This window comes from Eucyclogobius newberryi, unplaced genomic scaffold (assembly GCF_026437365.1).
Source record: "Eucyclogobius newberryi isolate DKJ021-1_F unplaced genomic scaffold, fEucNew1.0.hap1 SCAF_5, whole genome shotgun sequence".
NCBI classification, from domain to species: domain Eukaryota; kingdom Metazoa; phylum Chordata; class Actinopteri; order Gobiiformes; family Gobiidae; genus Eucyclogobius; species Eucyclogobius newberryi.
The window spans coordinates 4,711,849-4,729,875 of record NW_027316167.1 but is presented as its reverse complement, the minus strand read 5'-3'; the positions used below and the strand labels follow the sequence as shown (position 1 = coordinate 4,729,875).

At 45.6% G+C, this 18,027-nt stretch overlaps 1 protein-coding gene across 1 annotated transcript in view; it reads right to left on the bottom strand.

Moving 5' to 3' along the window:
• Positions 1 to 18,027, bottom strand: part of ttc17 (tetratricopeptide repeat domain 17) — a 29,438-nt gene that overhangs the window by 9,223 nt on the left and 2,188 nt on the right. The window contains exons 3-21 of the mRNA XM_072464979.1: positions 17,084 to 17,253; positions 15,465 to 15,576; positions 15,262 to 15,393; positions 15,040 to 15,149; positions 14,474 to 14,621; positions 13,917 to 14,053; positions 13,360 to 13,520; positions 11,960 to 12,072; positions 10,307 to 10,456; positions 9,836 to 9,951; positions 9,611 to 9,764; positions 8,979 to 9,050; positions 5,430 to 5,654; positions 5,015 to 5,237; positions 3,586 to 3,705; positions 2,618 to 2,901; positions 1,221 to 1,374; positions 1,036 to 1,156; positions 413 to 572 (exon numbers count right to left, since the gene is read on the bottom strand). Coding sequence (XP_072321080.1) covers positions 413 to 572; positions 1,036 to 1,156; positions 1,221 to 1,374; positions 2,618 to 2,901; positions 3,586 to 3,705; positions 5,015 to 5,237; positions 5,430 to 5,654; positions 8,979 to 9,050; positions 9,611 to 9,764; positions 9,836 to 9,951; positions 10,307 to 10,456; positions 11,960 to 12,072; positions 13,360 to 13,520; positions 13,917 to 14,053; positions 14,474 to 14,621; positions 15,040 to 15,149; positions 15,262 to 15,393; positions 15,465 to 15,576; positions 17,084 to 17,253 — 2,862 coding nt within the window. The remainder of the gene's footprint in view (positions 1 to 412; positions 573 to 1,035; positions 1,157 to 1,220; positions 1,375 to 2,617; positions 2,902 to 3,585; positions 3,706 to 5,014; positions 5,238 to 5,429; positions 5,655 to 8,978; positions 9,051 to 9,610; positions 9,765 to 9,835; positions 9,952 to 10,306; positions 10,457 to 11,959; positions 12,073 to 13,359; positions 13,521 to 13,916; positions 14,054 to 14,473; positions 14,622 to 15,039; positions 15,150 to 15,261; positions 15,394 to 15,464; positions 15,577 to 17,083; positions 17,254 to 18,027) is intronic.

Genomic DNA, 18,027 nt, shown 5'->3' with positions numbered 1-18,027 from the left:
TGTGGTGGTGTGCTGTGTGGCGTGTTGTGTGGCGTGTGGTGTGTTGTGGCGTTGTGTGGCGTTGTGTGGCGTGTTGTGGCGTGTGTTGTGGCGTGTGTTGTGGCGTGTGTTGTGGCGTGTGTTGTGGCGTGTGTTGTGGCGTGTGGTGTGTTGTGTGGCGTGTTGTGTGGCGTGTGGTGTGTTGTGTGGTGTGCTGTGTGGTGTGTTGTGGCGTGGCGTGTTGTGGCGTGGCGTGTTGTGGCGTGTTGTGGCGTGGCGTGTTGTGGCGTGTTGTGGCGTGTTGTGACGTGTTGCGTGTTGTGGCGTGTTGTGGCGTGTTGTGGCATGTTGTGGCATGTTGTGACTTGTTGCGGTGTGTTGCGGCGTGTTGCGGCGTGTTGCGGCGTGTTGGGGCGGTGCAGTGGGCGGGCACCTCTCGGAGCTGGCTCTCTCCGGTGTAGTGGATGGCGGCGCGGTTGGCCACTCCCCCCAGGTGGTCCAGCGTGTTCATGCTGGCGGCCAGGTTGGCGTTGCACAGCGGCTCGGCGGCGGGCTCCTGCAGGGGCGTGGCAAAGTCTATGTGCTCCGTGATGCTGGGGAGAGAGAGAAGGACTTAAAGGTGGATTATGTCACGTCATGTCACGTTTAGGACACTAGTTTGTCTTTACAGCTGTTTGCTTTCATGCTCCTGGTATTCATCTTGCAATTAGTCAATAACGGAATATTTTATTGCCAAAAATATGTGTCTCTATTGTTTTATACCAGAAGATAAGGAATAAAGCCTGTATCAATTTCAATACCACAATGATATTTGTATTTTATTTTAGTGAGTTGAAGTAACACAAATAATAGTTCTGACAAAGCTCTACATTTTAAAACTGTGAGGAAAGGTCTCATTTATCTTGAGAGTATTATACTGGGGGATAATACAGGCAAAAACAAAGCATCTCCATGGAGACGAGCAGAACGGCCAACTACAAACAGTGTGTGACAGAGTGAGTTGTATGTACTGTAAATATCTATATCATGTACATGTCAGATATAAACTGGCCTCACTCTATGTTCTTGGCCGACACGGCGAGCCAAGTGCTTGCCACAGTGGTCAGGTCCACTCTGCGGGTCCTCTGGCACTCCTCGGGGCCCGGCCAGCCCAGGCTGTGGTAGTCCCTCCAGCGGCCTGCACACAACACTCTGCATCAGTATGAGCAGTAACTCACCAGCATCAGTGTGTCAGAGGTCACCTGAGGGTCCTGGGGAGGGGATGGTGGGGCCACTGATCTCTAACACAGACTGTCCTCCTGAGAGAGCCTCTGAGGTCAGGCCCTCGTCAAAGCCCCCCAGACCATCTGCCCCCTCCGCCCTGGCCTTCTTCACTCGCTTTACCTGGAACGTGATCTGGAACACAGAATCCACCACAAGACCAACAGATGAGTCTGGATCCAGTGAGTTTCACCAGTTAATATCCATTTACTTTGTTGTTTTGCAGCAGACATTTCAACATGTTTCATTATAATATATTTATAATATAAAAAATAATAAATTAGGAGCGGCTGTAGCTAAATATTAACTTTTCCAGCAAGATGAATCTCATGATTTTTGCGAGTTCAAACTCTTGAGACTGCATCTTGTTCAGCTCCTGCTGATTCGTTTGCTCAGCACCAGAGGTTAACGGGCCAATCACATGGCGTGTAGGGCCTGAGGGCGCAACTGGAACCAATCACAGAGAAGCATAGGTTTGGGCGGAGTCAAAACAAACATGGCACTGCACACCGGCCGTACTTCGGCCTACGGAGGAATACAAACTATTCTGTTTGTCAAAAAGGTGCACAACAGCACTGTGTACATCTGAGGAGGAGTGAGACACAGATCTGTCCAGAGTGAGACACAGATCTGTCCAGAGTAGTGAGACACAGATCTGTCTAGAGTGAGATACAGATCTGTCCAGAGTGAGACACAGATCTGTCCAGAGTAGTGAGACACAGATCTGTCTAGAGTGAGATACAGATCTGTCCAGAGTGAGACACAGATCTGTCCAGAGTGAGACACAGATCTGTCCAGAGTGAGACACAGATCTGTCCAGAGTGAGACACAGATCTGTCCAGAGTGAGACACAGATCTGTCCAGAGTGAGACACAGATCTGTCCAGAGTGAGACACAGATCTGTCCAGAGTGAGACACAGATCTGTCTAGAGTGAGACACAGATCTGTCCAGAGTGAGACACAGATCTGTCTAGAGTGAGACACAGATCTGTCCAGAGTGAGACACAGATCTGTCCAGAGTGAGACACAGATCTGTCCAGAGTGAGACACAGATCTGTCCAGAGTGAGACACAGATCTGGAGGCCTCATGTGTGTGTGGAGGCGGCACATGTATGAAACATGCTCCTGCTTTGCATCTCATGTAGTAGAACTGTGTCTACTGAAAGCATACTTACCACTACTTACTACTTTATGTGTTAGAACTCCATCTAGTGGCAGCAGAAGGCATTACCCTGAAGGAAATGTGTGTTTTGTGAGAGAAATGACCTCGTGAACAGGATCAATTAAATAATAAAGATATGTTTTTATTTGTTTTAGATGACTGTTCTTTTGCATGATACGTGCCCTTTAATCTAAAGTGTGTCCCCGCCGCACTCACCCACTCCGCCCCCTCGTCGTCCTCACAGTTCCCGAAGCAGGGCCCCCCCGAGGCCCTGGAGCCCGCCACCCGCTCGTTCTTCAGCACCCGGATGCCCCGCAGGTCGCTCCGCTTCCCGCCCACGTCCAGAGCCCCCTCGAAGGCCCCCATCAGCTCCTCCTTCAGCTGCCACTCCTCCTCCCCCTCTGAGACCCCGCCCACGGCCCCCAGCCCCGGGGCGGGCTGCTGCTGCTGCTGCTGCTGGGCCCCCACCTCCTCGGAGCCGTTACTGTCCATGATGACTTCTGAGGGGCCAAAAGAGGACAGCGAACGTGTTTTATATAACGAGAGGGGGAAATCTGAACATGAAGCGCAATTTTAAATGTGTATGATTAGTTCAAGGTCATCGAGCTGAGGACTGAAGGTCAAACACTGATGAACTGTTGAGTTACTGCTGCTAAATACATTAACACATTATATCGTCGACAATACTTTACGCTTTGGCCCCCTAAAACCTCCAGTGGTTTCACGTTACGCTGAGTGAAAATGCACACAAAAATCTGATTATATATGATTTATCGGTGTCAGAAAGAGAGCTGACTATTTCGACGTTCGATTATACTTTTTATAATCTTCTAATGCTTTGATTTCAGACGCAGAGTGCAGAAGTTTGTATGACTCTGGGAGATTCACGACTTTTGAAGCTGCAGAGTAAAAACACATTTCCTTTTCATGTGTTTTTGCCGACAGAGAAAGCTTTTGTTCCGTGTGGATTGTCTCAGTAAATACAGCGATACTGACCATTAAACAAGGTCAAAACGTCTGTTATTTGACCGTTAAAAGGCCAACGCTAACACAGAATTCTGAGTCGCCTTCACCATCAGTTTCAAACCGCGAGAACAAATCTACAGTTGTTCTATAATTCTACAAGCTGAATGTAAGGCCACTTCTCAAATGCACAACGTTAGAAGTGTTTTGCAGCCGTGTACTTTGATACAGTAGAGAGTCCTCCTGGTCAGCGGCGGTCTGTGCGTCCGGCCTCTCCTCGCTGGACTCCCACTCCTCCAGGTGGATGCCCAGGTCCTCCTCGGCCAGGCACACTCCTCCCTCTGAGATAATAAACCATGCACACAAACGTACGGAACATGAGTCAGCGGATTAGGCCTCAGATGTCGTTGGAAACAGTTGAAAATGCAAACAGGACTGTGCCTTTTACACAAAATGACTTAAAGTGTAGGACTTTTAAAACAAGCAAAGACCACTTTCTTATGTAGCGTTTAAAGGACACGTTTGGCACCATTTGTATTTGTTATTGGCCTTTAAACACGCTCTGGAGAACCTCTGCTTTGGCGTGTCGCGTTTCAGAACTTAAAAGAATGAATTTCTATAGAAAGCAAGCAAACGTCGTCTCCATCTGTGAGGCGTTCCCTCATCAGGACGTGTGTTAGAGCCGCCTCTACTGGCAGCCGAGGGAACTACCATGGGGACATAAACAAAGCTAGCTCCCTCCTGACGTGCTAATGCAGTCGTAATGAACTCTGGTGATGATGACGGACGAGGCAGCAGCACAGAAAGTCTCTGAACTCCACCTGTGACATCACAAATCTGGGAAATTTGAAACCAAGTGTTTTCTGAAGCCCAGAGGGAGAGGACTTACTGAACAGCACTCATAAAAACAAGCGTGAATACAAGTCCAGGTGTGTTTTTGACGAGGGAACAAGGCTTTAACGTGGTCGCAAAATATGTACAGGATCCTTTCAAGCAGGGGGTCCCCAACGTTCAGGCCCGGGACCCCCACGAGGACCAGGCCTCCAGCTCGGGAGTCGGGACCCCCACTGCAGAATACAACTGAAAGTGCTAAGCATTTAAAGTGTGCTGAATCAGGTTTAATGTTGTTTATTTGAAAAAGTTGTGGTATTGGACCTAATAAAAAATAATATATATATATATATATATATATATATATATATATATATATATTATATAATATATATATACATATACATATATACACATATACATATATACATCTTTAAAAAAAGGAAAGTTACGCAATTATTGAACTTAGTAAAATATAATTCTAATATAGAAAACACTTCCAAACGTCAAGTGCCCTCAAAGTACGTTCTGTACTTTGTGCCTCACATTCAGGACGACTCAAACATGGATCCATCAATCCAAATATAATCGAGTAATCTGAGAAAGATATAGGCCTGTAATTGTAAAAATGTATGATTATTGCAATTTTTTGAATAATGGAATAATTTTGGCAGTTTGATTTGGTCTGGTAAAACTCCTTTAGTTAGTGACAAGTTACAATCTATTTAAATCGAGTACAGTGATGGTGAGAGTAGGTTAGTCATAAAAGTTACTTTGACAGAATATGAGCCTCTTTCAAACTGTGATGCAGTGACTCACGGGAGCAGGGCGGCCGCTGCGACAGGTTGTACAGGAAAGGGTAGAACTGCAGACAGCGCAGCAGAGGAAGACTGGACACGCACTGCCCACAGGAGGAGAAGGAGGAGAAGGACGAGCCCGAGGAGGAGAGTGCCACGTCCAGGGCCGAGCGGAACAGCTCCAGGGCCCCTGTGGTGTTCCCCTGGGCCACGTGCACCACCACCATGCTCAGGAGGGAATGGGGCTGGCACACAAAACGAGTCACATACCAGGGTTTACCAGAGATATATATAGAATAGAGTGGGAAACAACAAAAGTAACTGTAAAATACATAATTTTCACTTATCATTTATTACAAGTTATTAATAAATGCATATCTTTCAACATTTTCTCGTTATGCCCCAACATATTTCACAACTTCTTGACTGAGCCTTACCTCGGAGGCGTTGAGAGCCAGCGACTGCTCCAGGAGCGTGTTCGCGTTGGAGGCGAGGCCGTGGTGCAGCAGCAGGTTAGCGGCGTTGGTGAGGCCCAGGGAGCGGTGCGCTGGAGGGGCGGAGCTCAGCGCCTTCCTCAGGCACTGCAGGGCGCGGCTGCCGTTCCCTTTGGCGCGCCAGAACAGAGCCGCCTCGTTCAGGAGCAGCCAGCGCGGCACCGGCGACTAGAGGACGGACAACGTGAGTGTTACACCAGTGTTACACCAGTGTTACACCAGTGTTACACCAGTGTTACACCAGTACTCCAGTGTTACATCAGTGTTACACCAGTGTTACACCAGTGTTACACCAGTGTTACACCAGTGTTACACCAGTGTTACACCAGTACTCCAGTGTTACATCAGTGTTACACCAGTGTTACTTACACCAGTGTTACACGTGTCAGAGGTAACAGGGCGGAGACTAGAGGACGGACAACGTGAGCGTCACCACCAGTGTTACACCAGTGTTACACCAGTACACCAGTGTTACGTGTCAGAGGTAACAGGGCGGAGACTAGAGGACGGACAACGTGAGCGTCACCACCAGTGTTACACCAGTGTTACACCAGTACACCAGTGTTACGTGTCAGAGGTAACAGGGCGGAGACTAGAGGACGGACAACGTGAGCGTCACCACCAGTGTTACACCAGTGTTACACCAGTACACCAGTGTTACGTGTCAGAGGTAACAGGGCGGAGACTAGAGGACGGACAACGTGAGCGTCACCACCAGTGTTACACCAGTGTTACACCAGTACACCAGTGTTACGTGTCAGAGGTAACAGGGCGGAGACTAGAGGACGGACAACGTGAGCGTCACCACCAGTGTTACACCAGTGTTACACCAGTACACCAGTGTTACGTGTCAGAGGTAACAGGGCGGAGACTAGAGGACGGACAACGTGAGCGTCACCACCAGTGTTACACCAGTGTTACTTACACGAGTGTTACACCAGTGTTACATCAGTGTTACTTACACGAGTGTTACACCAGTGTTACACCAGTGTTACTTACACGAGTGTTACACCAGTGTTACTTACACGAGTGTTACACCAGTGTTACTTACACGAGTGTTACACCAGTGTTACTTACACGAGTGTTACGTCCTCTGTTGGACCTCAGCGCAGCGTTTGACACCATTGACCACAACATTCTACTGCAGAGGTTAGAATGTGATGTAGGTGTTGGAGGAACAGCCCTCAGCTGGTTTAAATCCTATCTATCTGATAGGTTCCAATTTGTTAATGTAAACCAGAGCTCCTCACCAAGCTCTAAAGTAATTTACGGTGTGCCACAGGGTTCGGTACTCGGTCCAATTCTGTTTACTCTTTATATGCTACCATTAGGCAACATTATCAGAAAGCATGACATTAACTTCCACTGCTATGCAGACGACACTCAGCTGTATTTATCAATGAACCTGATCAGAGCGATCAAGTAGACAGACTTAGTACTTGTGTGAAGGAGATAAAAACCTGGATGACACTAAACTACCTGCTTCTTAACCCTGAAAAAACCGAGGTCATTGTGCTTGGCCCTAAGCATCTACGAGACGCTCTATCTGAGCAGATAGTCACACTGGACAATGTCAGTGTAGCCTCCAGTTCTACTGTAAGAAACCTTGGAGTCTTATTTGACCAGGAGCTCTCATTTAAAGCTCATATAAATCAAGCTTGTAAAACAGCCTATTTCCATTTGCGCAACATCGCCAAAATCAGAAGAATCCTGCCTAAAAGTGATGCCGAAAAACTTATCCATGCATTTGTAACGACTAGATTAGACTACTGTAACTCCCTGCTTGCAGCGTGTCCTAAAAGCTCCATAAAAAGCTTTCAACTGGTTCAAAATGCAGCAGCAAGATTACTAACAGGAACAAAAAGAAGAGAGCACATTACGCCAGTGCTGAAGTCTCTTCACTGGCTCCCCGTCGAGTTTAGAATCAAATTCAAAATTCTACTCTTGACCTACAAAGCCATAAATGACATGGCCCCATCCTACCTCAAAGATGCTATAGAACCATATCATCCAAACAGAGCTCTTCGCTCTCAGAATGCCGGCCTTCTGGTGGTGCCAAGAGTCTCTAAAAGTACTGTAGGAGGTAGAGCGTTTAGCTACCAAGCCCCTGTGTTATGGAATCAGCTCCCGACCCATGTTAAATATGCTGACACAGTCTCTTCATTTAAGTCCAGGCTTAAAACGTTCCTCTTTGAAATCGCTTATGGTCAGAGTAGTTAGGAACAGAAAGATAAACCCACAGCTTCAGCTACGCTGCCCTAGGAGTAACTGTGCTGGGGGAAGTATGACAGCTTGAGCACTATCCTCTTCTTCTTCTGACTACTTATGCTATCAAACAATATTTATTTTTTGATTCCACTTGCAAACTGTTCACCGCCTTCTTTTTCTTTCTCTCACTCCTGAGGACCTGTGGACCCAGATGTCCCTCTCCTGGTGAAGTGGTCCCTGCCCCATGTGGACGGTCCCTCATCTGCCTGAAGAGTGGCTCCAGTTCGCCTCAGTCGGTCCCTCATCTGCCTGAAGAGTGGGTCCAGCTCGCCTCCGACGGTGCCTCATCTACCTGAAGAGTGGGTCCAGCTCGCCTCCCACGGTCCCTCATCTGCCTGAGGAGTGGGTCCAGTTCGCCTCCGACGGTCCCTCATCTGCCTGAAGAGTGGGTCCTGCTCGACTCCGACGGTCCCTCATCTGCCTGAAGAGTGGGTCCAGTTCGCCTCAGTCGGTCCCTCATCTGCCTGAAGAGTGGGTCCAGCTCCAGTCTCCTCGTGTCCGTCTGTCCGTCTGTGAGAGTCGGATCTCTCCTTCACTGGAACTCCTCCAGGTTTCTACGCTTTTTTCCCAAAGAGGTTTTTTTTGTAGTTTTTCCTGGCCGAGAAGGAGAGTCTAAGGACAGAGGACCCTGGGACATCGTCCCTCGCCACCACAGACATTGTCTGACTCCATCGCCACCACAGACATTGTTGATTAATTTCTCCCTGTGGCCCTCAGAGGCAACTGTTGTTGTGATTTTGGGCCTTACAAAAATAAATTGATTTGATTTGATTTGATTTGATACACCAGTGTTACTTACACAAGTGTTACACCAGTGTTACTTACACCAGTGTTACACGTATCAGAGGTAACAGGGCGGCGACTAGAGGATGGACAACGTGAGCGTCACCACCAGTGTTACACCAGTACACGAGTGTTACACCAGTGTTACACCAGTGTTACACCAGTGTTGTCAGCGGTAACGGGGCGGAGACTAGAGGACGGACAACGTGAGCACTTGTTTTTGGCATTCTGTCCAAGGCTGAAGGATTTTGGCAAAAATCATAATTGCATTTGTTTTCATGGAATATTGTCATTTGATTGCAATTATTTCCAGATTATCTTGCGATGTAATCCCAAATGCAGTTCATCGTTCAGCCCTAATTCTTACATCCTTAATATAACATGTAGAGAATATTACACACTGCATTTGTGTGTTATATCTAAGAAAAATAGAAGACTTACTTCTTTTAAAGCTTCAGCGATTCTGTTGCCGACCTGCTCCAGAGTCCAGCCCCCACTGCGGAGCTGCAGTATCTGAACGTAACAAGAAACAACTCAAACACTTAATATACTTAAATACTTAAAACTTACTTGCATGATGTTTAAAGTATGGATTTGTGTGCTGTTTTGGAGATATGCTACATCATCTCTGACCTTAAACAGAGACAGAAAGACAGATCTTAGAAGAGTGTCAAGTGTTTCACGCTGGACTTGAGCCTCAATTTATATTTACAGGCAGTTTAGTTTTTTTTTGTAATTGTTTGAATATTGTTATTGAGATAATAAATAAAATCAAGCTATTAATATTAGTCAATATTGCGCACCCATAATTATTACAAATAATTTTGTAAATTTGTGTCGTAAAAGCAAAACTTAGTGACAAAAATCCACTGCACGCCATCTTCACTCAAGTATAAAACATTCATTTTATAGAACACAAACATGCGTGGGAATTCTAGTGATTTTCTAAAGAGTTTGTGAGAGCCAGGAACAGATGGAACAGACTCATTTCATGGATGGAAAACTTTAAACATTATGATGCGTTCATGTTTGAGCAAACAAAGGGCCTTTGTGCCAGCAGGAGGCGCTGTTACCTGTGCAGCGTACGGATCTGGCAGCTGGGTCCCCTCCAGGGGCCAGTCCAGAGAGGCAGGGAGCGGGGCGGGGTACGGCTGGAACACGGGGCCACAGTCTGGGACCGCAGAGGTCTGAGGGGGGCCGGCTTCATACAGCACACTGGCCACAGGGCTGGACACGGGGTACAACGTATCAATGAAGTTATGTAACAGTGGAATATAGAGATACTGTGGGAATGGCACCTGAGGCCGTGGGTTTCAGGAGGAATGTAGAAGGTGGGAAGTTCCCCAGCGGCGGGTACAACGGGGTATTTAGTGGCACAGTCTGACCTCTGAGGCCACAGTGTTTTCTGTAAGTCCTGCAAGAAAAATACTTTAAAATGAATCCTTAAAACACACAAGGAGCGAAACACTGCGGGAGAAAAGGAAACAAAACTGACATTTAGAGGGCAATTTTAAACTTCTTCTGTATTTTAGTAGTAGAAGTAGTTTCTAGCAGTTTTCATATATAAACACCGGTAATTTCAGTGTAAAAATTTCCAAAATTGCACAGATTTGGGAAATATATATCTGAAAAATGACTTAGTGTTGATCTTTACAGCTCTACGAATCTGCAAAGTTGATTAAATGAAAGAATATTAATAATCTTTATGGGCAGATTGAGCAATTGGACGAACAAAACAATAGCATTTTCTCGTTTCTTTGCCCTTGTACCTGTGCGTGAGGGTAGCTGCCCCACAGAGCGGCCGCCGGGTCCTGCTCTTTGGTGACGGAGCGGTGTAGCCATGGAGACGGGGAGCTCTGATTTAAGTTGTGTTCGGACACAAGAGCCACGCTGGAGGCCACGGACACCTCCTCCCCAAACTGAAAAACACAAGTCAAGCTCCGTCACGGCTGGAAAATAAGAAAACCTGACGCAGTTTTTAATATCAGAGGAAAACTATGCTGCAAAGTGTGAGAAATACACTCTAAATTAATATTAAAGTAGTCTTTTAGTGAAATGCTGGGCTTCTCTTCCCTCTACGAGTGCAAAGTAATTATCCTCTTCTTTTGCTTTTTTCATTTGATGTTGTAAATTAAATCTATTGGGGATGAAGTTGCCCTTTTTACGCAGCGAAACACAAGCGATCATCAAGTCATGTGCCCTACTTTTCTACAGAACGTTCCGACTTTTACCCCACGTGAAGTTAGAGCGAAGGAACGTTTGGGCATCACTGCTGTAGAGATATTAGATATGAAAATGTGTGTTTATTGCACATTACCTTGATGAATCACTTCTTGGGTTGATTACACACATTTTGGTGTCGCATCGGAAACACCAAACATCAACTCATCAGGCAGAAGCTCTACATAATATAGATATACCGTATTTACCATCTTTCTTAGTTTGGCCGACTTTCTACTCCGGAGCGACTTATATGTGATATTATTAACACATTATTATATCATTTAGTTTGTTATTTTCACCCTGGCAACCACAAGAGGGCGCTCTAGGCTCTAAGCGACGCAGAAGAAGAATCTGCACTTCCTTTTCCTCTGGAGTTTGTGGAGTTGTTTAGAAGTGACACAGAGGAAGAAGAATTCAATGGATTTAGTGATTTGGGGTAAAACTGATGCTTTGCTAAACTTGTTAGCATGTTCTTTATGCTATAGTTCTCTGAATAACTGTTCATATGTTACGTTAACATACCAGACACTTACCACAGTTCTGTCTGTGCCTCATGTAGCTGAAGGTGTTAGCGTTAGCATACGTCATGTAGCTGAAGGTGTTAGCGTTAGCATACGTCATGTAGCTGAAGGTGTTAGCGTTAGCATACGTCATGTAGCTGAAGGTGTTAGCGTTAGCATACGTCATGTAGCTGAAGGTGTTAGCGTTAGCATACGTCATGTAGCTGAAGGTGTTAGCGTTAGCATACGTCATGTAGCTGAAGGTGTTAGCGTTAGCATACGTCATGTAGCTGAAGGTGTTAGCGTTAGCATACGTCATGTAGCTGAAGGTGTTAGCATTAGCATACGTCATGTAGCTGAAGGTGTTAGCGTTAGCATACGTCATGTAGCTGAAGGTGTTAGCGTTAGCATACATCATGTAGCTGAAGGTGTTAGCGTTAGCATACGTCATGTAGCTGAAGGTGTTAGCGTTAGCATACGTCATGTAGCTGAAGGTGTTAGCGTTAGCATACATCATGTAGCTGAAGGTGTTAGCGTTAGCATACGTCATGTAGCTGAAGGTGTTAGCGTTAGCATACGTACACCTATTCACCATGTTCTCTCATCTGTCATACAGTGTTTTGTTCCTTTCTGCTTGTACTGACAGTTACTCGTGGCTCTTCCTCCCTGCGGCGCCGGAGCGGTTCCTGAAGCACTCACTTGTACAAAATGCACGTGTTCGAACAGGTCTCCTCTGTGGTAACGCACGGGCAGGTCGAATGGACAGTGGAGGCTGCGCTGCTGCTGGCCCAGACGACACATCTGATGGTTTCCTGGACATACACAATGTTGTAATAAAAGGTTGTCGCACACCAGCCACCAAAACAAACATTATTCATTTTATTGACAGGTTATAAAAAAAGAGGTGTAATTAATATCTGTCACAGTGTTTGCAGGTTGTTTCTGCTTTAGCGCACTGCAAAAAGCCCAATTATTATATTAAGACACTATATTATTAAAAATATTATTTGTATGGTTATTGGACTTCAAACATGCTCTTTGAACTCAATAATAATGTATTTTATTTTGTTTTGTTTATCTGTTTATTGACCTTTATTTAACCATGAAAGTCCTACCAAGACTTTCAGTTAGTCAGATATGGATCAACCAGTCTATTACATAACAAATACAACACAGTCCTGTTTACTGGCTCTTTTGATTAATGTATATTTTTTATTATATATATTTATCCATCATAACACCCAAAAATGATTGTGCCCTTGGTATTTCTTCCCCTTCAATAATTAATGCTGAATCAGTGTTTCTTTTCTATCACTATCATACATTTTGTTTTACTTATGTTTAAAAACAATTTATAAGAATAGAAGCTATTTTTTACTTTCTTAAATTCATTCTCTACAACCTATAGAACTTCCTTAATATTTTGTCCAGAGTAAAACGAGGTATCGTCCGCAAATAAAATGCACTTTAATAATGAGGAAAAGAATGCAATATCTTTGACATAAACTAAGAAAAGTATAGGACCAAGAACAGGCCCTTGAGGCACACCGCAGCTGATTTTACACACGTCTGACTTTAAGTGATTTATTTCAACAAACTGATCTGCATCTTTTAAGGAACTTGTTACTCACTGGTGTGCTACTCCTCTTACGCCGAACATATATAGTTTACCCAGCGATATTGTCTGGTCCAGAGTATCGAATGCTTTTAGAAGAAGCAAAGATACAAACTAAATCATGTTTTTGGTCAATAGCATTTGAATTTTCCTCCGTCAGTTCCATGATTGATGTGGCATTGGAGTGATTAGAATCCACATTAGTTATTTGATAGAATGGAATATTTGTTGATGAATTTATTGAGCCCGACTACAAAACTTGTAGTCGGGCTCATGTTTATTGCAATCTTTATAAAGTGGAAGAGTTTCATTTGGTCTGGTAAAACTCCCTTAGTAAGAGAAAAGTTACAAATATACACAAGTTCCTCAAAAACAACATCAATATTCATATCCAAGAAGTCATTTGATTTTTTTTAACAGCTGTGTGGATCAGTTAACGTCTTTGCAGAGCTAAAACCTGCTAATCCAATGCATTTTCTCTTACCGAGCTGTGCTTCCTTTGCCATCTGAGTCTCATGGATGATGTTCCTCAGGATCTGCTCTTCCTGCAGCAGTTTGTGTTTGTCTAGCGCCTCCTGCTGGCGGAGGTAATGGTCATGTTGTTTCTGATATTCTTTCAGCTCATTTAGGGTTCGCTGCAGAGATCTGGGAACACGTTCAAAATAGTAGAAAAACAAATCAAAACATATCCAATGATTCAAATATACTTCTATAAACATACATTAAATATACTATTCACAGGGAATTTACAAATAAAAATGTGCAGCTTAATATGATGTAGTACAGAGGTGTACAAACTTTTTTTTTTTAATCTTATACGGAGCAGGGGGCCACAGAAAACCCGAAAATGAAGTGACCCATTTGAAATTTTGCTTTTGACATAGTTTTGATGCCTCCGCACTTTATGTAAGACTTGGAACATTAATATTAACATAAACATCTTTGAGTTTTTCCATTTGTTGTTTGGGCCAACCTAGCAGGGTGTGTTGTGTGTGGTGTGTGTTGTGTGTGGTGTGTGTGTGTGTGTGTGTGGTGCAGTACCTGTGCTGAGCTTCTAGGCGCTGCTCCAGCCTCTGCTGACAGAGCACAGCATGCTTCCTCCTGAAGGCGGGCTCAAAGGGCAGATTCTGCAGCGCCTGCTCGTAACACAGCACCGAGTGGTTGTACTCGCCCAGCATCTGAGAGAGTCGCACAGTCAGAATACAGTCAGAACGCAGTCAGAACCACAGCCGAAACACAGACGAAACACAGACGAAACACAGACGAAACACAGCCAGAAACACAGCCAGGAACACAGCCAGGAACACAGCTAGGAACACAGCTAGGAACACAGACAGGAACACAGACAGGAACACAGTGAGAACACAGTGAGAACACAGTGAGAACACAGTGAGAACACAGTGAGAACACAGTGAGAACACAGTGAGAACACAGTGAGAACACAGCCAGAACACAGCCAGAACACAGCCAGAAGTCGCACCCCGGCCAAAACTATGAAAAAAGGTGCTACTTATAGGGTCTGGAAAATACGGCACAGTAAATATGATCACAACCAACACCGCAAAGCCCGGCGCGTGCGGCACAGCGAGCGGACTCACGGCGTAAATGTTGCCCAGCGTGTAGTGGCTGGTGAAGAGGTCGGAGGTCAGGTCAAGCGCGGCGTGAGCCAAAATGGCCGCGTCTGCCGAGTAGTGGGCGCGGTGCAGGATGTTTGCCATGTTGACCAGAGCCACGTCCTTGTGCACTCTGCAGAAGCACAACACAACGTCACTCGGCACAGAACCAGAAGCGCTTTTCACAAAGGCAAACATTATCGTATTTTCTGCACTATACGGCACACTCAAAAAACAACAGTGCTCCTTATAACCCAGTGCAGTGGTTGTGCTTACTGACCTCGAAGCAATTTTGTGGTACGCGTTTAGTTTCGCTTAATGCGCCTTATATTCCGGTGCACCTTATATACAAAAAATGATCGAAAATAGACCATTCATTGACAGTGCGTCCGAAAGTTCAGAAAATACGGTACGTGCGTTACATTCTTCATCACTTTTTTAAACGCCTCACTCGACACGTCTGAGCTCATTCGGACGCTCTTCTAATTTCGACGAGTTTGGCGACGCCCGCGCGCTCGAATACCAGCTTCGGCGACGCCCGCTCTCGTTACCTGGGGGAGAAGTGCAGAGCTCGCACCACACAGTCCACCGCCCTCTGAGGCTCGTTCTTGATCCTCCAGAAGAACGAGGCCATGTTGTAGAGCACCCACGAGGACGAATTCTGGAAAACACACACGTTGAACCTGCCACTGAACGGAAGCCGGGAAGCCCTGGACGCCCTGAACGCCCTGGACGCCCTGGACGCCCTCCGAATGACATTAAGTGAACTTTACCCTCTGCAGCGCGAGGTGGATGCGATGGCCCACCTCGTCGATACCGCGGCCCAACCGTTTGGACAGCGCGTGGAAAATGGGGTCGTCTTTGGAAAGCAGAGGCGAGGTGAGGTTGGCCCGCTCCTGCACGCCCTGGAACAAAGAGGAGAGGCTCGATGACGCTCCGTGCAGTGAAAAAACACACCGTCCCGCCGAGAACTCACCCGGAGGTGCTGGAAGGCGTAGATGCTGTAGGGGAGCTCGAAGGCTTTGGTGCAGTCCGGAGTTTGCAGGTCTGGAGGAAGAGCCGAGCGAGAGTCCACGTAATCTTCAGGACTGAGGGGGAAATGTGTGAGGGAAGGTTTAGAACACATTAAATACAGTCTGAGAGACGCTGCAATGATGAAGGACCTGATGGACAGGACTATAACTCGCACCAGCCAAAACATGCATAATAGAGAAGAAAAAAACATATGTAAGTCGCACTGGAGTATAAGTTATACTCCTGTGCGTCATGTAAGGAGGCGCTCTAGAGGCGCTCTAGAGGCGCTCTAGGCTCTAAGCGACGCAGAAGAAGAATCTGCACTTCCTCTTCCTCTGGAGTTTGTGGAGTTGTTTAGAAGTGACACAGAGGAAGAAGAATTCAATGGATTTAGTGATTTGGGGTAAAACTGATGCTTTGCTAAACTTGTTAGCATGTTAGCATGTTCTTTATGCTATAGTTATCTGAATAACTGTTCATATGTTACGTTAACATACCAGACACTTACCACAGTTCTGTCTGTGCCTCATGTAGCTGAAGGTGTTAGCGTTAGCATACGTCATGTAGCTGAAGGTGTTAGGTTAGCATACGTCATGTAGCTGAAGGTGTTAGCGTTAGCATAAGTCATGTAGCTGAAGGTGTTAGCGTTAGCATACGTCATGTAGCTGAAGGTGTTAGCGTTAGCATATGTCATGTAGCTGAAGGTGTTAGCGTTAGCATACGTCATGTAGCTGAAGGTGTTAGCGTTAGCATACGTCATGTAGCTGAAGGTGTTAGGTTAGCATACGTCATGTAGCTGAAGGTGTTAGCGTTAGCATACGTCATGTAGCTGAAGGTGTTAGCGTTAGCATACGTCATGTAGCTGAAGGTGTTAGCGTTAGCATACGTCATGTAGCTGAAGGTGTTAGCGTTAGCATACGTCATGTAGCTGAAGGTGTTAGCGTTAGCATACGTCATGTAGCTGAAGGTGTTAGCGTTAGCATACGTCATGTAGCTGAAGGTGTTAGCGTTAGCATACGTCATGTAGCTGAAGGTGTTAGCGTTAGCATACGTCATGTAGCTGAAGGTGTTAGCGTTAGCATACGTCATGTAGCTGAAGGTGTTAGCGTTAGCATACGTCATGTAGCTGAAGGTGTTAGCGTTAGCATACGTACACCTATTCACCATGTTCTCTCATCTGTTATTATTTTAAACTGCATTTCAAGATCAAATTTCTGTTCTTGGTCTTGGATTTTATCAAATACATTTCCGCAAAAATGCGACTAATGCTCCAGTGCGACGTATCGTTCAGAGAATACGGTAACACTAAACATTGTACGACCAGGTGTATAAAACGTACAAAACGACTGAGAGCTGTTTGAGAAGATCCGTTACTATGCGGCGCTGCTCTCCGGTTTAACACGATCTCGTCTCCAGATTGCACAAAAGGGAACGGACGCTTCAGGACAAAAACACACCGACAGATTTGAACCGGTTTTCTTCCTTTACGGGACACAACTCGTCGGGAAATGCATGACTAAATCTGGCTGTGGCGTTACTTAAACCACGACGATCCCGTCCACTGCACACAACGGTCCGAACCTGATGTGCTTGCTCTCCAGGGAGATGTAAGTCCCGTCGTACAGGTCCAGGTCTCCCAGGGGGACTTTGGCCAGGACACAGTCTGCGTCCTCCTTGTAGTGCCTCTGCTCCAGCCCCGTGTCCCGGTCCTCGTTCTCCTCGATGTGGATCTTCTGCGCCACCAGCTGCTTCTGGAACACAGCGACGCCGACAGAGCGGTTTCACGTGGGACGTTTGGGGTCAAATATTTAGGTGGGAGAGTTTAGAAATCCTGAATATTACATTAGAGTCCACAGCTTTAGTAGAATCAAATGAAAACAATAAAAATAGGTGAACAGTAAAAACACTTTTCTAACCACAGAAAGTCACTATTAGAATGAAAAGTATGTTTTTAGAGTAGATCAAACTTTACAAAACTCTGCAGCACATTAGCCACAGTAAACATGACTTCCCGTGTCGTTCTGTGTCTGATCCATGTTTTACCAAATATTAACACTGTTGAAAGAACGGCTAGCGCTAAGTGCAGTAGCTTTGTTAGCTCATGATTTTATACAACTCCCCTCATGTCTACAACCGGTGCTTTTTGTCTTGTTAAAAACCCTTTAACGCCAACGTATTTCTCCCTGTGAACAATAGTCGGACATATCCAAATGGCATTAAAAGAGGATGTTACATTCCACATGTGAGCGTGATGCATCATTAGAAAGCTTAAGCCTTCTAGTTTCTGCAGATGTGCACATGAACACTGTCAGGGCTTCAGAACTTACACTACAGAGGCCCAAACATACAAAATACATCCTTTTTTAAGTCTCGACTGAATATTGTCCATTTGTAAAGGTCCTGAGCATGACATACTTCATTGTGTGCTTATGCTGTTCACTGCACATGCATGTGCAATTACTGTGAAATTCATGTGCAATCTATGTGCCGTCGTGACACATATTCATGTGAAATTACTGTCGTGA